Here is a 21,715-nt window from a genome sequence, read left to right on the forward strand (position 1 = left end):
GCTATTCGAAGCACACAGGCCGCCCTGAATAGGATCTAAAGTCAAAATGTTGCATGCTGTGCTTTCTCAAACACATATTTGGGTAAAACTTTGCTGTTTACAGTACTGTATGTGCTTTTCCCTTTTATGTGTTCTACTGTTGGTTCACTGGGATTATAGCACCATAAACATCTACTTGTTTTTCCAAGTATGTACTGTACTGCCAAGTATGTGTTGTCCACTTGGCAGTACAGATGATTTGTGCCGCACTGAAATCTGCTGTGTTGAAAGGCTAGACGGAGCTGCGTCTCTTAAACACCCTGAATGGAGAGAGAATGTGTAGGCCTGTTGTTATGGAGCTTATGCTCGCACACTGACGTGGACTGCAAACGCAGCCTGTTGATGAAGGCTCTATGTAGTGATGACAATTACTATCCTGTGGCAAGTAGGCATCAGAGAACGTCAGCTCCTGTGGGATCATAGTAGGTATGGAGCCCTGCAGCTTCTCCTTGCTCCGGTACCACAGGCAGGAGCATATAGTCTGGAAATGCAGCACCTCAGTGTAGACACCTTTTAAATCTTTAGCCTTTGTCGTGTCCTCCGTCACAGGTGTGGAGGAAGTTGAGGCTGAGAGCGGTATTAGACGAGTCACCTCTCCTCTTGGTTTATTGCCAGACAACAAGGCCTTCTCCCTGGCGTCTCTCCGCTCGTCGTCTGCGTTCATGGTCAGGAAGCGAAGCACCACCAGGTTTAGGAAGGCCCCAATCACCGTCAGGCCCATCAGGATGTAGACGAAGCAGAAAGCCACGTACCGGGGGTCGTTCTGCAGCGCGTCGTCCCTCTGCAGGGCCACGTAGTCTCCGAATCCGATAGTGGTGAGCGTGATGAAGCAGTAGTAGTAGGCGTGGAGGAAGCTCCATCCCTCGCAGTGAGAGAACGCCACGGCCCCCACGCACAGAGTGCTCATGCAAGAGAAGAAGCCCACCGTCACCATGTTCGCCATGGAGACCTCGGTATGACGCATTCCCAGGCACTTCTTGGCTTGGTGCAGCAGGTACCTGACGAACGTGTTGATCCGCTCACCCAGGCTCTGGAACATGACCAGGGTGAGCGGGATCCCCAGGAGGGCGTAGAACATGCAGAACACTTTCCCTGAGTCGGTGCTGGGGGCTGCATGGCCGTAACCTGAGCGAGAGGATAGAACATTTTCATACACCTCAGAGACCGTACACGTGATATTATATGATCATGTCTCATTTTAATTATATGGTGTTTGAGTTAAGGGAAGTCGGTGATAGCGCACACTCCTCCCTACATCTTCCCATGACTGGAAAAACCCAGTCACACCATTCAGCTCGACTTAAATGTTGTGAGTTAACAGCTACTTATTTATAACTCCCACACTGCTGTCAGCTGAGACATTGTAAATGCTGGAAATAGCTCAGAAAGGCGTCACTTTCTTCGCCTAAATTACCTGAAGTGGCAAATGAAGAGGCCATATAATACACCGAGACTGAGGAGTCTAGGAGCTGGGGTTTTTTTTTAGAGAATAATTTGACATTTCGGAAGAATATGCATACTTGATTTCTTGCGGAGAGTTAGATGAAAGGTTATTTATCTATTATAAGCTACAGCCAGCAGCCAGTAAGCTTTACTTTGAGACTGGAAACAGGAGGAAATAGATAACCTGGCTCTGTTTGAAAGCAGTTTCAAATCATTTAAACAAACAGGCTTAACATTTAGATTTAAAAGGTGCTGAATTTGACTAACTGTTTCCCTTTGTTTCCAGCCTTTGTCCCAAACTGCAGTAAACTAACTAATTATCCTGGCCCCAGCCGCCTGTTTAGCAGAAGGCAAAAAACAATACTCTCATCAATCAATTTTTGGCAAGAAAACAAATTGGCTGATGTATTTTCCAAAATGTTGAACTTTTCCTTTATTTAAGTTGTTTACATTTTACAATTACACACAAATGATGCTTTTTATTTTAATTTCTTTGGCTTAAAGCTGTTAGAATAGATTTCTTGGTTTTATTTTAAGTTGCATTTCTCCACCAGAGTCACAGACTTTATTGTAGGAAGATCAAATAGAAAATATATTGATATTTTTTATTTAACATCTATATAACAGAGTATACAGAATTAAATAATCTTTTCTTTTTTTAAACTTCCCCGTATCCCACCCACAAGAAAAAAAAACAACTGAGCCAGAAAGTAGGAAACAATGTGAAAATTAAACAGCTAAGTATAAAAGAATTTAGCAGAATTTACTTTTGTTTTTTTTAATTAAAGGGAGAAGTTTGCAAACCTTTTAATATTGTTTCTCTTATGGGGGGGTGGGTTTTTCTTGCATGATGTAACACTTTAAATCCTCCTATTTAACATTTTATAAGCAGTATTTAAACAGTTAATAGATGCTTTATAACATATTATAAGGTTGTTAAAAGCACATGAGGCGTGTCCAAACTTTTGACTGGTACTCTAAGTGTTTTATTAATGCATTTGTCAACAATTATAACTCTGGAGGCCGGGCAGTGCATGACTATATACTAAAACATATTTATAATAACATAAAATATATTTTTAAAGGAGAAGTTACAAATGCAGCACTTTAACACGTTCAACTAAACACTTTAAAATGTCATTATATCCTCATATAACTACATTATAGTGTGTTATATACCATTTATCAAAGGTTTGCATCTGTTTATAAAAGCTAAATAAGGGTGAGGGGGGGGCTTTAAATGAATTGTTACCGATGTCATTTGCTTTCGTTATAAGTGCTGCTCACCTATCGTGGTAATCACAGTGATGGCGAAGTAAAAAGAACCGGCAAATTTCCACTGGACTCCTGCTTTGTGAGGTTTAAGCTGCAAAACGACGTGCTCCAGCTCCTCGAAGTTGGCTTTGGTTAAGTTATATTTGCGCATGAGTTCATACTTCCTGGCGTCGAGTCTCCTCTTATGACTTTTCTCTTGCTTCGACTCCAAGGTCTCGAAGACGGCCGCTCCGACCACCAGATAGGTGAGGATGCTGATGATGAGGGCGAGAGTCCGAGCGTTTTGCCTCTTCATGATCATTTAAGGTAATTTTTATGTCCAAGGGGTGGCTGAGACTTTCTCTGCCGACCTTCTCCTGACGGAATCCGGATCCAACAGTGGGGAGTTTTTGGAGACGGAGCTGTTCTTTCAGCACCACCCCCACATCACAGTTGGGTTGCTACTGTATTTGGAGTATTTGTCATCGATTTATATTTAGATTCTGCAAAAAAAAAAAAAAACAATAAATAAAGGCTAAAAGAGAAAGAGAAAAACAACAAAGCACACACAGGGGTTGATCCCACAGCCTCTCTTGGAGTAGTAGCTGCTCATATCCAGTACTCACCTATCTGGAGTTTTCATATTTGCATACACACACACCTACACCTACACACACACACACGTTAGATTATGGTCACTTTTGGGGACATTACATAGACTTACACTCATTTCCTGGAGACTTAATTTAACCACTGACCCTAAAAATCAGCTTTTTTTTTACTTAATTGGAAACACAGCTTTCATCCCCAGTTTCACAAGCAGATCCCCAATAAACTGCTCTTAAGTCTGACAGTTGTCCCCAAAAGTAGGTTATGACAGACACACTCACACACACACACATCCACACATGCTTCTTTCCTCCCTGAGGCCAGAATAAACACTTTGTCTTTCCTCAGAAGGGACACACTCATCAGCTGAGGTGGTTCAGCAGCCACCAACAAGTAGTCGGTAACGTTGTCAAATATTACTTGGTATGATTCATGTGTTCATTCACAGATAAAATATTTACCTAGTGGCTATTTAAACAGACCGGCTCTACTGGCTTCACAAGTTGTCTAGCAACCTAATGATAGCCATTGTGTCCTCGTGCATGGTAAATATTTAAAAAGGCACATCCTTTTCACAGTGAGCAGGCAGCAGGAATCCTCAGCACAAATAAGACTCGTGTTGTACTATTTAACACTATATAAAAGGAGAGTGAGAGTGAAAATGAATGTTCTTTATTTAAGGCATGGAAACAGGGCAAATATTTATGAGATATCACACAAAAAAGTCTAATATCAGCAACTGTCTGTCCTGCCTGAATATAATATAATGCTAAACCAGGTAAAAGGTCTTTGAGAGGAAATCAGATAAACCTTAAACAGCAACAGGATGTCAGTACCCTGGAAATGAAGATGAAGAAAACCAATAATAAATGTTCATGTGTGATAAAACCCCTCAAAGAGAAACACCTGAGATGTTTTGTCTTATTCCCACCCCCTGCTGTAAAGACATATGAAGTCATAAAACCAATTAATTAAAAAAAAAAAAAAAAAAAAAAACTAATATCATGAGCATTTTTTAAAACTACTTAAATAAATTGCTTATTATTTGGACCCTTATGAAAACAGATGCACAAAGCAGTAGAGCAGAAATAATTTGATTAAAGTAGATTCACAGAAAATTAATATGCAACAATTGTGCTAGTTCATTCATCAAACAAAAAATGACATACAGTTTCTTATATCAGCGTCTCTCTTTCTGTTTCACATAATAAATGAAATATTTTGCTTTTCAATGGTTGCTAGGACAACGTAAGACATTTAAGACATCACCTCAGGCTCTGGAAATGTGCATTTTTTTATACTTTGCTGCCATTTTATAGACAAAACATGAATGAACGGAGAAAAAAAAAAATCAATGCATTAATCAATAATACATAATTTTCAGTTGCAGCTCTATAAGGCACTGATTGCAATAAGGGACAGTCACTACAAAAGAGTGTATTCATCCACTTCAGATTGGTACAAAAGACAAACGTTCACCTTTTTCTGATCCGTTTATCATAAATCAGGAACAGTCGCTTTCTTAGTTATTGTTTCCAAAATGATACACACATCATCCAATATCGTGTTATATATTTTAAGTGGTATAAACAGCACAATGGAGATGTTTGAGTGTTACAAAGAAAGAAAAAAAAAACACAGTGCTTTCATGCAAAAACTTTAACCAATAAGATAAGACTCACTCATGGAGGTTCGAGTCTTTTTTTTTTTGGGTCTTTACAATCAGGTGTGGCTGCAATTACATCACACTTAAATTACACTGAACAAGCCTTGATGAGGTATTTTTTTGGAGAGATCTTCATGTCTCTAAAAGGTTTTCTACAAGGCCTCAAACTCATCAATCCTCTGCTTGGTGTTGCCCATACGGATCTGACGCAGGGTCTTGTACTTGTCGCGGCCGGCTCGGACGTTCTCGGCGTGGAGCAGATCGTCTGCGGTCTTCTTATTCTGGTCTCGGGCGTCTTCCAGCTCTGAGCTCAGGGCCTGTGGAGAGGAACACATCCGGTTATTAAACCATGGAGACAAGCTTCTCACAAACAGCAACAAATCCCACTTTAATTACACTCCTTCTTCTGGTATATTTAGTCAGTCTGTGATGCTTAGCTTGAGATTTCTTCTTCAGTTTTCCAGAGAATAAGCTTGATCTTGTAACTAGAGCTGCAATGATGAGTTCATTAATCAATTAAGAAAATTCATAATCAACTATTTTGACAATCAAATGATCTTTTAAGTAATTTTTTAAGCAGAACATCCAAAAATTAGCTGGTTCCTGCTTCTCAAATATGAGGATTTTATGGTTCTCTTTGCTTTCTATGATGGTAAAGTTTGAGTTTTGGACTGAAGGTTGGACAAAACAAGACATTTGAAGACATTAACTTGGACTGTGGGAAATTATAAAGGACTTTTTATAGACAAAACAACTACTCAGTTCATCCAAAAATATTCAGCAGATTGATCGATAATAAAAATAATCATTACTTGCGGTCCTACTTGTAACTATCAACTTGTTATTTAGCTGTAGAGGGTCATATGTGAGGTTCTGTAGTCGAGACCAATTGAGACTTGTTAAATTAAAATAAAAGCCTTCTGGTAGCTGCAATGCATTCTGGTCAATCGAGGCTACTTTCAGTCTATTTTTGAAAGAACCAGAAGGAAGCCCTTTCTCTTTGACTTTAAGCTACTAAATACTAGTTGTTCTCTAGATATCTCTAGATTTGGCCACATAGTTTTAGAAAGTCTTTTTCCCTCAAGGGTTCAGTGTCTAAGTTTAAAGCTGTACTGTGTGTCCTGTATGATCCCAGTTGGAGTTGAACTCTACATCTCGATAATCATTTTATCGGTTTAATTTCAATAAATCCGGGTTTTGGACCAGTGGAAGAATCAGCCTGCACTGAAACACTATATTTCATGCAATCTTTTGTGTTTTATGTTTCTTCTGTTGTACTGTATTCCTTATTATAGGTATCTGGGGAATAAATGTTCTTCTGTCTTTAAGATGGACTGTTACATTGAGTTTTATTAGATTCACCTACAACATCTGTATTGGTGAATGAACTCTGTATCAAATTATTACACACACTGTATAAACTGCAGTTAATTTAAACTGTAGTTGACGTGTGTTGATGATCTGGACCGGACCCTGAACTCACCATCAGTTGTTTCTGCAGGCGTTGGTTCTTCTCAGCCTCAGTGATCCTGTCCTCCTCCTCACGGTGGTCGTTGATTTCCTGTGAGTGTAGCTCGGCGCTGTAGGTGCTGTTCTCTTCGCTGTGCTCTTCGCTGTGCTCTTCGCTGTGCTCTTCGTGGTCGCTCTCGCTATCCGAGGATGAGGAGGAAGAGGAGGAGGAAGCGGGTGCGGGAGGAGGAGGAGGAGCGGGAGTTGAATTAGTGGTCATTACATTGTGCAGCTCCTCCTTTGTCTTCAGCAGGTTCTCCTCCACTTCCTTAGCCTTTAGGGAGGAAGAGGAGAGGTTATTGTTCACTCATTAGTTTATTTACTTAGCTGCAGTTTGATCTTCTGATGAAAACAGTGCTGACATTAGCTCAATATCAATATGACTGTCAACACATAAGGGACAAATCCAACTAACAGGTGGAGCTGGACTCTGATATCACTCTTAAGTTTTTGTCTTCTCTAATAATGATTGTTTGCTTTTTTCATTCCTGGAGCCAAAATGAGTCATTTATTAGTTTATTGGTTGTGTTTTATATATATTTTTTCCCATTAGGACAAGAAATTTGAGGGACTTTCCCTTTAATAAAATCTATATGTGACAGGTATCAAACCTTAGCCTGATTTTAAGGTGTTACATTAAATACAGAGCTCCTGGAGATGTAATTATGTGAAAAACTTTGCTGACAGTGCAGTCGACTATAAAAACCAAGCAAGTGAAAAGACAACAAGGAGGAAGTGGTATATTTGCCATCGTCCAGGTAATCCCTGTGACTACATGCGTCTCGTGCATCCTTTGATCTCGCCGCTGACGGTCGGAAACTCACCTTGCTGTGCCATGTCTCAGCCTCCTCCTCCTTGATTCTCTTAGCCTCCTCCAGCACAGAAATCTTGGCGCTGTACTCGGCCAGTTCTGCAGCCTGAGGGAAAGAGGCACAAACCGGTTTACCTCGGCGACCTCAATTAGCCGGACACAAAGTCATTACATGAATGAATGGATGGACAAATCAAATGTTCACTCACTGTGGTCATTTATTCATTTGAGTAATAGTTTGGCTTTTATTTTAACTCTGGTACATTTATCTGACAGTTGTGTTCTCTTTACTTAACTTCTGATAAGCTCATAAAGTATTGCTGGTGTTTAGTAAAAGTCTTTCATCTCCAAATTGTTAATTCTTCAGAAAATGCAAAAGACAGACGGTGAATTTTATTTTGGAGGGGAACCTAAACCTGAAAACTGAAAAATGTAGTTAAACTGTATTTAAAACGGCTAATTTGTCTTTATTTTGACTCAAGTGAAATTTTGCATGCAGGGCCTTTTTTTCCTTCTCATTTGTATTTTTCCATCACGACTTAAATCTCACGTGAAGGATTTTGAGCACTTCTTCCACCGTGCACTCACCAGCTGCTCCTGGCTCTTTATCTGGTCCTCAGCTTGCCTGGCCAGCTCCTCCTTGGCTATTATGGCCTCCATCCTCTCAGCCTCCAGCCGGGCCGCCTCCTGCTCCACCCTCCTCCTCTCCTCCTCCAGCCTCATGGCCCTGTCCAGCTGCTCCTGAAGCTCTACAGGACAGAGTCAGTGAAGCACAGGGAAAGCTGTCATTTACTGCACGGTGTCATTATACAGCGGGAGGAACTAACTACTCTGATTTTAGATGCATTCTGGGACAATTTTAAACCTGGGAAATTATATATTTCTATTGTTAGTATTACTTAAGGCAGTGGCTCACAACCTTTTGGCTGGAAAGTGATATTGTACCTCTTAAGTTGTTTTGTTTGAATGTTTTTTGAGCATTGAGGAGATAAAATATGTAGCAAAATAAAGAAAAGATTGAAAAAGTTGTTTTTTTAGGAACCCATTTCAGGCTAAGAACTACTGGCTTGAAGCATTTGAGCAAAAGTGCTTCCATTTCTCCATTTAATCCATCTTCAGTTTTTTCTTCCTTTCTAGAAATAGCATTTTTTTTCAATTTCTGGATGCATGATGCAAGACTTTTCAAATACTTACAGCAGCATTCTTGCTTTTTTATTATCAAAAACTGTATTTATATAGGGTTATATCTGACTAATAGGCACTGTGAGTGATATTTAACAATGATATAAAAATTTTACAGGACAAAATGCCTTTAAAAGCATTTTAGGAGGATTTAGAGAACTCTCAAAGACTTAAAATTCCTGTGATAGTGAGCTTAAGTTACTTTTACCATTCTTCACAGCTTTTATGTGCTTCATACTGAAAGTCTGTCAAAAGTCAAAACCTGACAGATCATTAAAATGTAAAAACTAAGTGAGCAGCAACACAAACTCTCCGTTGAAATAACTTTTTGCGTATTTCATAGAAATAAACAGCAGAGGGCAGCAAAGTCATGTTACACAAAGTCTCTGAGGTAACTTTTATATCAAACTCTGTCTCACCTTTCTCTGCTCTCTTGGTTGTCTCTTCAAACTGCTGGAGCCTCTTCATCAGTTCCTGCTTCTCTCTCTCCATCTGCTCCTTGTCTTTCTCAATGGCCTCCCTCCTCTTCTTCTCACTCTCCAGCTGATCCCTGCAGAAGAAACGTGATGACACAGACGCTTATTAAACATATCAGCAACAGTTAGAAATACCATTACGACAACTAACTGGATGGTATTTCCCATTTAACTTCTTAAACGTACCTTTCCATCTTCTTCTGCAGCCTCTCCTCTTTGGCCTGAGCTTTCATCTGCTGGACCTCGATGGTGTCGGTCTTGCGGCGGCGCATGTACAGCTCGTGGTTGCCCATGCACAGCTGCAGGATGCGCTTGTTGACTCTCAGTCGTGGGGCATAGAATACGAAATCCTTTAAAACCAAAAAAAAAGGATAATGTTTAGTGCTTCCCATGTTTTCAAATAGCATGGGGTTGCTTAACCTTTGTGTCGTCCTCCCGGGTCAAACTGACCCTGTCTGTTTTGACTGTTCCTTCCTTCTTTCCTCCCTTCCATCCTTTCGTCTGTCCTTCCTCCCTCCCTCTCTTTCTTTCCTTCCTTTCTTCCTTCCCTCCCTTCCTCCCTTCGTTCCTTTCTCCCTCCCTCCTTCTTTCCTCCCTTCCTTCCTTCGTTCCTTCCTCCCTTCCTTCTTTCCTCCCTCCTTTCCTTCCTCCCTTCTTTCTTTCCTTCCTTCCTCCTTCCGTCCTCCCTCCTTTCTTTCCTTCCTCCCTTCTTCCTTCCTTCCTTCCTCCTTTCCTTCCTTCCTTTCCTTCCTTCCTTCTTCCTTTCCTTCCTTCTTCCTTCCTTCCTCCCTCCTTTCTTTCCCTCCCTCCTTCCTTTCCTTCCTTCCTTCCTTCCTTCCTTCTTCCTTTCCTTCCTTCTTCCTTCCTTCCTCCCTCCTTTCTTTCCCTCCCTCCTTCCTTCCTTCCTTCCTTCCTTCCTTCCTTCCTTCCTCCCTTCCTCCCTCCTTTCCTTCTTTCCTCCCTTCCTTCCTCCCTCCTTTCCTCCCTTTCTTCCTCCCTCCTTTCCTTCCTCCTTTCTTTCTTTCCTTCCTCCCTCCTTCTTTCCTTCCTTCCTTCCTTCCTTCCCTCCTTACTTCCTCCCTCTCATCCTTCCTTGACTCGAGGACAACAGGAGGGTTAATTAACAAAAGTTCCCTCTCTTGTCTCTTCTAGTTTTAGGTTTAATTCTCTTATTCCAAATACATGATTATGATATTGTTAGGTATTTTAAATAACCTTGAAGGTGTTTGAAAAAAAAAGTATTATATAAGTACTCCCTTATAGTGTATATAAGTAAATTTAATGTATATTTGTCCACGTTATATACTTTACTTTAAGTGTACCAGAGTTAGCATAGGTTTAAACACAAATTCAACTAAATGCTGTTTGCATATGTGCATTTTAATAAAGCTTTGTGCAGCTTTAATTCCTTTTTATTCTATAAACCTGTAACATATCAATGCCTTCTTCATGGTGCAAGTCTGCGTTCCCATCTTCACATATTTATATACACTTAAAATACAACTGAGGGTTTTAAGACTCATGAAATACTTACAGGTGCTTTCTTGTCTATGGGCTTGATGATGAACTTCTTATCATTGAAAGAAATGTTTCTAATTTCACTCCAGGGAAATCCAATCTTTGGAGACAGCCTGAAAGAAAAAAAATAAGGAGGTGATCTAACTTGTTTAATGGCATGTTCAAACATTACTGACACACGTGGCGCCGTGGTAACCGGCCAGTGAGACGCTGTGTGTTCATGTTGTAGTAGAATCAAGAGATTTAGGTCAATGACCACTTGAAAACAACAGCCATGCAGTCAGATGTGTTATTTAAAACCTGACCGGCTGGACGGGGAAAGGGTCGATGACTGTTGGTGTGTTGCCCTCCTGTCTATGAGTGTATATCATGAGGTCAATACCCGTTATAAATGTGATGTTAGAGGCAAAGTTAAGAATGGAAAGGGGGAGAATGACAGTTAGAAGTGTGTGTGTGTGTGTGTGTGTGTGTGTGTGTGTGTGACAGATACAGATACAAAATTAAATGACACAAGCTGAATTCAGGGAGATTTACTTCATACACAGTGAACTGAGTCTCTGGATTACCTGTCGTCCTTCTCATAGATGTTCAATCCCAGAGCGTCAACTCCTAACCACAGATCTGTTCCCTTCTTGTTCTTGATCTCAAAGTAGTTGACTCCATACATCTCCAGATCCTGAGCGATCTTCAGGTACTCAAGCATGGCCTCTTCCCTGTTCAGATTAGACAAAGAATTGGAAAAGTTAAAAGAATATATGTTACAATTATACACACATTGCTTGGTTATAAATGACTCAAATGTGTATCAGGAAATAGTGTATTGTACAAAAGAAGAATTACAAGTCATTTGTTTGGTTTGGCTCTGGTTCCAAGTTGGCAAAACCTGAATTCATTAAGCTTTAAAGCTAACAAAAGCCTTATCAGATATTTGATCCTATCTCTCTCTCTTTTGGTAGCCATTTACATATCAGCAAACACTTCATCTGTCAGGGAAGTTTCTTAGTTCTCTGCATGTCAATCTTTCAACTTAAGTTGTTACTACACTGATATACTTTCATATTTTAAGTTAATATGATGACCTGATTAGCAAAGAGTTTCTTATTTCCACTTCCAGCAGTTAAAGGGAAACATTATCATTCATTTGGAGTCCTGTTTCCCTCCACTTGGTGAATATAAGTCCAATATTCACTCTCTTTTAGCTCTATTTCTGCTCTCTATCAGCTCCTGAGGGAAAAATCTTGCTCATCAGCTGTTAAATGCTCCACAGTGTTCACCTGCTAGTCTACAGCTAACTTTGTAAAGTAACGTTGCAGCCAGACAGCTAAACAATGAGCTGAAACTCATTAAGAGCTCCATGAAGCCGAGAGAAGCTGCAGAGTTAAGTGATAATTCACTGTAGTTTAATCACTAAGAGCCACAACCAACACACACACTGACATTTGATATATTGTTAAGTACTGATTATAACCTAATCAGATTCAAAGAGAATTAAGTAGATTTGATGCTTAATTTGGATTTTATAGAACACCATCAAACACCGATATAAAGTGCAGGAGCTTTAAAATTAGACTGCTTATCTTTTGCAGAACAGAAGCCACAGTAAGTGGTAATTAAGTAAGTGAGTAAGTAATTACAGGATAATGGACCATTGAATTGAGTGTTTACTTTATGTTTTACACTTGAAGTGAAACAGCAGTAAAGAGTCATAAAGTCAGCAGACTGATTCTGTAATATCAGTGAAACACTAAAAGCTTATGTTTGCTAACATTGGCCGCCATTAGCTGGTCACACCAGACCAAATAAAGCCGTAGCTGCTCTGCTGAGTGTATTTAAATGAGAGAGGATGTGTTTATGAATTCAACTTTTCATTTGTAAAAGTGAAATTGTGTTGTTTCCTCTTATAAAAAGTTACATAGTCTTCCTTTAAAATGAATATAAATACATGGCAGAGTCCTAAATACAGTGTTTATCAGCCTTAACTTACTTCAGCATGGATCTGTGCTCCTCGTGCCAGACCTGGATTCTCTCTTCCCACTGCTCCTTGGACAGCTTGTGTTGCTCCAGGACTCTGAACAGAGAGAGAGATGAGTTAGCAGCAACCCACAACTGAACACGTTAACAGTCTGTGTGTGTAAATACAGAGCCATTCCTGCAACTGTGAGCATGTAATAGTACCATAAAAGTACTTTATTACAGAGGTTTTGGGCTGAATCATTTCCAGTACTTCCAATTTCTGTAAAGTTATTTACTTCATACACAGTGAACTGAGTCTCTGGATTACCTGTCGTCCTTCTCATAGATGTTCAATCCCAGAGCGTCAACTCCTAACCACAGATCTGTTCCCTTCTTGTTCTTGATCTCAAAGTAGTTGACTCCATACATCTCCAGATCCTGAGCGATCTTCAGGTACTCAAGCATGGCCTCTTCCCTGTTCAGATTAGACAAAGAATTGGAAAAGTTAAAAGAATATATGTTACAATATGTTATGTTACTTAATTTTGGATTTTATAGAACACCATCAAACACCGATATAAAGTGCAGGAGCTTTAAAATTAGACTGCTTATCTTTTGCAGAACAGAAGCCACAGTAAGTGGTAATTAAGTAAGTGAGTAAGTAATTACAGGATAATGGACCATTGAATTGAGTGTTTACTTTATGTTTTACACTTGAAGTGAAACAGCAGTAAAGAGTCATAAAGTCAGCAGACTGATTCTGTAATATCAGTGAAACACTAAAAGCTTATGTTTGCTAACATTGGCCGCCATTAGCTGGTCACACCAGACCAAATAAAGCCGTAGCTGCTCTGCTGAGTGTATTTAAATGAGAGAGGATGTGTTTATGAATTCAACTTTTCATTTGTAAAAGTGAAATTGTGTTGTTTCCTCTTATAAAAAGTTACATAGTCTTCCTTTAAAATGAATATAAATACATGGCAGAGTCCTAAATACAGTGTTTATCAGCCTTAACTTACTTCAGCATGGATCTGTGCTCCTCGTGCCAGACCTGGATTCTCTCTTCCCACTGCTCCTTGGACAGCTTGTGTTGCTCCAGGACTCTGAACAGAGAGAGAGATGAGTTAGCAGCAACCCACAACTGAACACGTTAACAGTCTGTGTGTGTAAATACAGAGCCATTCCTGCAACTGTGAGCATGTAATAGTACCATAAAAGTACTTTATTACAGAGGTTTTGGGCTGAATCATTTCCAGTACTTCCAATTTCTGTAAAGTTATTTCACTTGAGAGAGATCGGTAAGTGGAAAGTTCTTCCTCTGCACAACTTGATCTATGTAATTTAAGACTAGACTAAGCTTTCATTAAAAAAAACAAATCAATAAAGCTGATTTGAAACTTTGTACATATTGCATATCACTGTTAACACTTAAGTTTGAGACATTAATCATTTGGGTTCCCCCGCCATGCTCAAGAGCACTTACACACAACTATGTCAACTTTTCTCTGGCTCAGTGCCTCCCAAGTCCCAATCTGGGGGTCTTCAAAAGATAAATGGAGGAATTGCAAGACGATATCTATAAGATGGTATCTATTTTTCTAGATTTTTTTGTTTCATGTGGATTTCTGGATATTGTTTTTAATCTTTCAGACCTCTAAATATTACTTTATAAAACAGGAACATGTTAAATATAACCCCCATCATAACCAACACATTAGTCACCTGTAGATATTCTCTTTATTTTTAAGGTATGACGAGCCAGAAAAGTTTGGGAGTTGATGCAGTAGATGCCAGATGAGCAGCTGAAATGCACCTTTCATTTAAAGTCGTTAATCAATAACATTAATCTATCATATCGCAATTTTCTACCAGCAGCTAGTAGTTCTTTGCCACTCATAAAGTTAATAAATAGCAAATTAATAACCGGTTGGTCTGCCCAAGCCTCAGGTGAACAGCAATAAACTATTCAAGTAAGTTCAGTTATTGCTCATTGTTTTAATTAATCTTTCACTCTTTTGACTTTTCATTTATTTGCTGGTTCCACAGATTGAACAGTGATGCTAATATCAGAGCAAAGACTACAGGAGTCAAGCAGTGGGAGCAGAGGAAATACCATTTTATGACTCACAAGAAAATCAATGAGCATATTGAAACTATCTTAGCAAGTGAAATGCCACTCCTGTATATTGTTACTCTATTGTAAGTTCCTTTTTTTCCCTTTGCTATCCATCGTCTTCATTTTTAATAGGTAGTCTTTTAAGCTTTTGTACTATATTTTGGGGTATTTAGTGTATTTATTATCAATTCCACAAAAATTTGAAAGCATCTTTGATTGTTCAGGTTCAAATTTGACCCATTTTCCACATTTGTGAGGTGTAAAAACACTTTATATACATTTCTGATAGGCAGACTTTCACTAATATGAGCCACAGTATATGAAAATGGAAATAAAATGCATCTTTTTAAATCATTTTTGTGTATAAGTTTCTACCTGTATTTTTCCATAAGGTTAATCAAACATTTACTAATGACTGATGGGGAGTTTATGAATGTAAATTGGTGTAGAGACTAATTATGAGTCAGAATATGAACAATATGTAAGCAGTTAAACCCATGATTAACAGTTTCTTTCTTTCTTTTTTTGTCTCTTTTGTTTCCTGTGAGTATATCTGTTGAGCTTGGTAGCAAACAGATACATACAGATAAATATAGTTGTGTTAAATTAAACTGTTTGTGTAACCTCTGGGAAGCTCAGTGCAGGAAGTGAAACGCCACAGCAGTGATCCACCGGCTAAAATCAGAGCTCATACGTTCTCCAGTCACGTCACACTCACTTCTTTGACAGCAGGCGCTCGGAGGACATGTAACCCCGTTTGTGCACCGCTCTGTTGTACTCTCCATACTTGGCCTGGATGCCGTAAGAGGCCAGCAGCACGGCGGTCTCCGGAGGACAGTAGATGTCCTCTGACAGGATGTCCTCTTTCACCTGCATGAAGAAGAGCCTCCGAGTGACGTCCTGGATCAACTCCTCCGTCACGTCTTCGGGGTAAAACTTGACCCTCAGCTTGAACTGCAGGGTAGCTTCCTTCTTCACACCCTGGGCCATGACCTGAGCAGAGCAGAGCAGAGCATGGATATCAATATCTTTCTTTCCTCCCTTCCTTCTTTCCTTCCTTCTTCTTTTCCTTCCCTCCCTCCCTCCTTCTCTCTTTCTTTCCTTCTTTCCTCCCCCCTACCTTCCTTTCTTCCTTCTTTTCCCCCTTTCTTCCTTCCTTCTGTCCTTCCTTCCTCCCTCCCTCCCTCCTTCTTTCATTCCTTCCTTCCTTCTTTCCTTCCTCCCTCCTTCTCTTTTTCTTTCCCTCCTTCTTTCCTTCCTTCCTTCCCTCCCTCCTTCTCTCTTTCTTTCCTTCTTTCCTCCCCCTACCTTTCTTTCTTCCTTCCTTCTGTCCTTCCTTCCTCCCTCCCTCCTTCCTTCCTCCTCCCTTCCTTCTTTTCCCTTCCTTTAATGTGTTTGTTAGTATCTATTTTATTTATTTATTATTTGTTTTTTGGCAGGAATGTTTTTCTTCAGAAGCCAATAAAACAACATTAATTTGAAATTATGTTAATATTCCAACAACTGGTTCAATTTTTCATTTATCCCATTTACAATAAGTTCTTCAAACCTGCCTCATAATTCCTCTCACAGCTTCATGTTTTTATTCTTCTTGTTACTGTTTCACTCACCTTAAACATACATCCTTATTGTCTGAACTGTGGCGGCACTGTTAATGTCTTTTATGGCCTTGCTGTGTTTTCATTGTGTTTATGTATCCATGGTTTTTTTGTTTTAATGCTTAATGAATTTCCTCTTGTGGGACAATAAATTTCTGACCTGAACTGAACTGAATATAATTTAAAGTAGGGAGTGTTAGAGTAAAGCGTGGTAGAGCTAAAATGTTTATTTTAGGATATTCCAACATAAATTAAAATGAAAAGAAACTGAATAAACGGCCAGATATTTAATTAAAAAATGGGAAAAAAGGGAAAGGACTCTTCCAGATATCTGTCTGGATTATTAGCAGGAGATCAAAAATATATTTCCATTATTTTATAAACCACAAATCTAAAAAAAACAATTCTTTGATACACAAGAAGTCAGTGTAATGATCTGAGAACTGGACTCTCTTGGTCTTATGGAGGATTGAAGCAGCTGTCTGATTTGGGTAGAGAGACCTTAAAGTCAAAAGTCATTAAACTCTTGATAACTAAGTGAAGTTGTAAAGTTAAGTGTGGAGCGGACTGGAAAAGCACGACAGGTTAACAGAGCAGGATGATGATCGGCAATAAAGTTACAGCCTTTTTATCGTCACAGTGAAACCACACACACACTCACCTTCTTTTCAGAGTTCAGCCATGTGAGGAATCCTTTGGCGTCGATAAACTGAAGCCCAAAGTACCAAATCTCACGCAGGCCGATGGTGCGGGCAACCTTAGACACACAAACAGAGAAGACATTAGAACATAGAGGGTAAAAAAAACCTTCTTGTCCTCGTCTTCTTCACTTTTTATAAGTCATTTGTTAGTTTTATAGCAATGAAGGAGTGACAGTTTCCTTAATTTAACACATATATGATGGTTTTCTCCCAAAGATACATTTCAATAAGGTGTTAGTTACAGCAGAAAGCAGCTTGTTTGGAGACTGTATGAAAATTATTAGGTGGGGGTTGAGGAAGGTCAGAAAACAGGTGGAATAGGTGAGGTGCTTAACTTATATTTCTATTTTATTTCAGGCTTCTTTGACATGTTTACGTAATAAAGGAGATCAAATAAGTTACACGTGCATCAACTAAAGGATCATTAAGTGTGTTTGGTCATATCAGGGCTTTATTTCATCATCACGATCATGTCTTTACTGAGAAAAGTGAAGTTAAATATAAACTAATATGATCATTCGTGTCATATTTTGTGGCATATTGTAAATTTCACTAACTTGTGTCTGAGTGCAAATTGTAAAAACGAACGCTCTCTTAAGATATTAAATTAAATCTTAAATTCTTTTTCTTTATTATTTCAGAGGCAGAGAAGGTATTGCTGTTTTTCTCTGAGTCGAGGCACCTATCATTTTATACAATCCCCTGTGAAACATTAACGGTGAACAACTACAATAGTAGCTGAGGTGGTGAATATACATAATCCTCATGGAGCTGCCTTCATGTCGAGGGGCAAAGGTTTGAGTGATTATACACCGCAAACTCCTGAAGAAAGAGGGCGTCATATGGTTGGCAGGTGATGTCACCATTTAGAAAAAGATAGAGGTAATTTAGCTTTCTGCTGAGTTTTGTTAATATGTTGATTTTTCAAGCACATACTGCACATGTTACTACATTTAACAATACAATAGTTTTATACAATATCAGAAAATCCACGGCTATATTCTTAAGGGGGAAGCAGTGTTGACCACTGAGCCACTGAGAGAGATGCAATAATACCCCAAACCTTTGTTGCATCTCTCTCTCTCTGCTCTCTACTATCTATAATAAAAGAATATAAAATGCCTAAAAATACTTCAACAACAAAAATATACACCAATTTGAAGTGCTCACTAACTGTGGTAGTGCTGTTTCCTCTGGTGCTACTATGCAAATCAATTTATAAAATTACCTGATTGCAATTTGCTGTTATACTATTTGCATCATATAACCATATATAAATGCATCAGTAGCAATAAACAAACAATAAAATATAATATAACCGAGGGTCAACTGAGAAATTCTATACTACATGGCAGCCTTTTATCTCATATTTGAATAATGTAGCTACAACTCCTACTGTGTATGAGTGAACCACATCTTCTGTTTTTCTGTCCAGCTGTGCTCTTACATCAATATGAATGTTCAAATATAAAGTGGTGGATGAGATATTCAGTTGGAAAAGGGAAGACCAACTGGGGTGGGGGGTGGGATTATGTTTTGTATGTTTTCTACTTGTCTGTTTGTATTCTTGTTTACTTATAAAAAAAAATCACGCATCTATTTGTAAAGGTCATGTAAAAAAAAAATATATAGTATAACAATCTGAGTAGATACTTGTCTGCATAGGAAATAATTCAAACGAGTGTATTATATAATATAGATTTTGAAAGCACAGGTGCAAACGACCTTTACACATGTAATGGAGGTTGTTTTTTGTTTTTTTACACTGTTGTATTTCTACTTATACTTGAGTGAAAGATTTCAACACCTCAGCATCATTATGATCCTGATAATGACATATAAATCTGTTATCTACAAAAGTGCTTTGCATGCTGTAACATACAGACCTGGTCAAAGAGCTGCTTTCCGGTGGTGCTGGGGTGGAAGGAGAACTCCAGCTCCGCGTCCATCGTGGTGACGCGTACATTTACCTGCAGAAGAAAAAAAGGGTAATTTAGTCACACGAAGACAGAGATTGTGCTGTTTGGATATATATGGAGTGTCTACTTTCTATTAAGTCTAAGCATTTAGCTGTTTTCCATTCATATAAATCTGAATCCATCACTTTTTTTAGTGAGCCTACATCTTCAACTGTGTAGAAATTGATGATTTTTGGTGATTATGTGCTGAAAAATGGCTTCTTTGATACTAAAAAAAAGGAAAAAAAAGTCATTTGTGTGAAGGATGCCTTTAATGTGGAGCTGTGAAGTGGATTGTTCATAAACCATAATTGCTCACTATCTCATTTAGACTTTGGACTACCCTTGCGAGGTGCCACAAGGTTGCACATAAGCAGATTAAAATATCAAAATACTGACTGCTTGCCAAGTTACCATTAGATTTCACCATTGTTAGTTCGAGTCACCTCTTTTATTACGAGAACACTTAAACTGGCACAGGTTGGACACTTTCAAGTGCTTCTAGGTACATTCCCAGAGGTGGGGTATTAAAAAAAAAAAAAAAGGTTAATTTTTAATATTTTTCTAAAAGTTCGACAGACATACGACAACAGAATGAAATACCACGTGACCTGAAGATTGTGCTCGTAGCAGTTACACAATCATTTTATGAACCTAAAAGAGAGCACGCCCCGAGTGTCATAAAGATAAACCTGCTGAAACTTAGGCCACAAAAACTGGAACATCCGTTTATGAAACATCCACCATGTTTCTCAACTGTTTCCACATAATTAGAAGTATGAGATGCTGATGTATTCCTTACAGCCTGACTTTGTCCTCAAATCATTGACTCCTGAGCTCATTCCTATAGAAGCAGTAATCCATTACAATCAATTAAGTCATTGAAAAGTCTTTTGGTTTACTCATATATGGATTTTTTTTGGCTACCACAAAAAGAAAACTGTTACGTTCCTGTTCAACTAATCAAATGAAATCCCCCATAATTCACCTTTTCTGTATCTTCCAGAGTAACACGTGAAAAACCTGCTTACATGACTCATAAATGTCTTTGATTGCAAGGTAGTTCAACGTCAGCTAAATGTGGAAAGACGTCAGCGTGACCTCTTAAGAGAGTCTTTTCTCCTTGGAGTGTCAATATAAGCACCGACCGCTACTCTTATCAGTTCTCCTACAGACTGATGCCGCATTATTTGAGGACATTTAGGACTTGTAGCTAATGGGAGCACAAGAGTTGCCTTTACTGTTTCTTGCTGATATCATCTTAGACAATAAAAGTGTGGGGGTGGTGGGGGTAAAGATGTTAAAGCGTATAAGTCATGAGTTGTAAATTTCAACTCTTGACAATCACAAATTACTCCATGTCACCAGAGGTAATTCCCATGATTATTATCAGTTATGAGCGAAGCACTCAGAGGACACACTGGCCATGAAGTAGCATTGTTGTAGCTTTTTTTTTTTTTTTTTTTCGGTGGTGCCAGGAATGTGTTTAGCATGGGTCAAACTCTACATTTGGTTAATGAGTAAATGTCAAGAAGGAGAGCTGCCTCTTAGAAATAACTCACAAGCTTAAGCAGAGAAAAAAAAGGTGTTGAACAAGTGATTAAAACTATCTAAATAAACATAATTGACAATTAAAGTTAGGATTTATTTTATACTTAATCATCTTTCTCCACAGCTATTTCATCACAAATACTTCAACATCTCTTATAAACCAGTTTCTCCATGTTTCTATAAATCTAAAGAAACACATCAGGGGTATAAATGTTAAAATCTTGTTATCAAAAATTGAGAGTCTTACTGTTTTAGGCATCTTGGCTCTGATTGATGGGTGAGCTCCAGCAGAAGAAAGTGTTTCCCAGGCTGACCGAGGCTGCAGTGGCCGACTCCCAGCAGAACTTCCACCTGATAAAGAAGTGCAGCTCTCTAAACTCTCGCAGGCACACTCAAGGGCAGGGCTTGTCCTTTGAACTTCGGCTGCGGATCACTTGCAGTGACGTGGGAGGTTTGACTTTAGTTACTATCACACACACGAAAAGGCCGGCTTTAACTCCGCTGTGACCACCGGCAGGGCAAAAAGACGCACGAGTTCCACCCCAAAGGCTGATCACCTGTCTCAGCACCTACACTGCTAACTGCTGTGACCCTTGATCGGAGCAGGCAAGGTTATATAGGCAGGACGCACTATTTTTTGCAGTAGGTTTGGTGTTGACAGGAGTGAGTAATGAGCTGTCGTAAAGATATAACATCCCAACAGACGCAGGTTTTTTTGTGGTAAAACATGAAGAGAAAGAAACTGGAAGAGGTTTGAGATTCACAGACTTTAATGGTGATTGTGCAAAAACAAATTCAGTCATAAAACAAACTGATTCTGATCATATAAACATTCACAGAGCTGCAGATTCAGACTAATGAGCACAATGCGTTTAGTGATATCATTTCATCCCATAATTCAAAAGTATAAGGGCTTATTTTGTGTTTAGTTTATATCATCTGGTCTGGTCTAAGCTGGTAGGATACTATTTAATTCATTTTCATCTGTCTTTCTATATAATAAATGCACACTGTTTGAATGGGAGTCTACAGTTTGTATTTATTTGGTCCACAGTGACAGATGTGTTACAACTTTTTTCTCAAGTTTTACTTTTAAATAAAGATTCATCCACTAACTCTAGTTATTCTCTAAAAATATTTCTTCTTTTAGGTCTTGGAGCTGCTAGAAATAAAGCTAAAATAATGCTAATACTACAATTTGTTAATAGTTCAGTTTAACAATGTAAGGGAAGAAAGTTCATGTACTTTTCTAAGACATTGGAGAAAATCTGATTTATCTACTCAAGCAGGATTGGGATATAATGTTAGTTTTTTGTTTGGTTTTCTTGCCC

At 38.8% G+C, this 21,715-nt stretch overlaps 2 protein-coding genes across 3 annotated transcripts; both read right to left on the bottom strand.

Moving 5' to 3' along the window:
- Positions 1–271: 271 nt before the first annotated feature.
- On the bottom strand, positions 272–3,061 carry kcnk3b (potassium channel, subfamily K, member 3b). The gene is made up of 2 exons (XM_053335782.1): positions 2,770–3,061; positions 272–1,164 (listed from the first exon to the last, which is right to left on the bottom strand). Exons 1-2 carry the CDS (start codon positions 3,056–3,058, stop codon positions 272–274), a joined length of 1,182 nt encoding a protein of 393 aa, XP_053191757.1. The 5' UTR covers positions 3,059–3,061.
- A 2,006-nt stretch (positions 3,062–5,067) lies between these two features.
- On the bottom strand, positions 5,068–20,768 carry ezra (ezrin a). 2 transcript variants are annotated; one of them, XM_053335239.1, is made up of 13 exons: positions 20,632–20,768; positions 18,762–18,845; positions 16,836–16,931; positions 15,295–15,569; positions 13,480–13,563; positions 12,789–12,935; positions 10,524–10,620; positions 9,176–9,339; positions 8,933–9,063; positions 7,920–8,080; positions 7,345–7,437; positions 6,495–6,794; positions 5,068–5,328 (listed from the first exon to the last, which is right to left on the bottom strand). In XM_053335239.1, exons 1-13 carry the CDS (start codon positions 20,641–20,643, stop codon positions 5,164–5,166), a joined length of 1,809 nt encoding a protein of 602 aa, XP_053191214.1. In that variant the 5' UTR covers positions 20,644–20,768; the 3' UTR covers positions 5,068–5,163. The 2 variants fall into 2 exon arrangements, with proteins under 2 accessions (XP_053191214.1, XP_053191213.1); XM_053335238.1 differs by lacking the exons at positions 12,789–12,935; positions 13,480–13,563; positions 15,295–15,569; ... (1 more) ...; positions 18,762–18,845; positions 20,632–20,768 and adding an exon at positions 11,074–11,206.
- Positions 20,769–21,715: the final 947 nt, after the last annotated feature.

This window comes from Scomber japonicus, chromosome 16, assembly GCF_027409825.1.
Source record: "Scomber japonicus isolate fScoJap1 chromosome 16, fScoJap1.pri, whole genome shotgun sequence".
Classification (NCBI taxonomy): domain Eukaryota; kingdom Metazoa; phylum Chordata; class Actinopteri; order Scombriformes; family Scombridae; genus Scomber; species Scomber japonicus.

What these genes read in the sequence shown, in the direction of transcription:
- kcnk3b (XM_053335782.1), bottom strand. Translation starts at nt 3,058, where the DNA reads ATGATCATGAAGAGGCAAAACGCTCGGACTCTCGCCCTCATCATCAGC. An exon ending in CACTGTGATTACCACGATAG is followed by an intron (nt 1,165 to 2,769) that starts GTGAGCAGCACT and finishes CCTCTCGCTCAG; the next exon opens with GTTACGGCCATGCAGCCCCC.
- ezra (XM_053335239.1), bottom strand. An exon ending in TAAAGAGCCAGGAGCAGCTG is followed by an intron (nt 7,438 to 7,919) that starts GTGAGTGCACGG and finishes TCTTTCCCTCAG; the next exon opens with GCTGCAGAACTGGCCGAGTA. An exon ending in GCCTGCAGAAACAACTGATG is followed by an intron (nt 5,329 to 6,494) that starts GTGAGTTCAGGG and finishes TCCTCTCCACAG; the next exon opens with GCCCTGAGCTCAGAGCTGGA.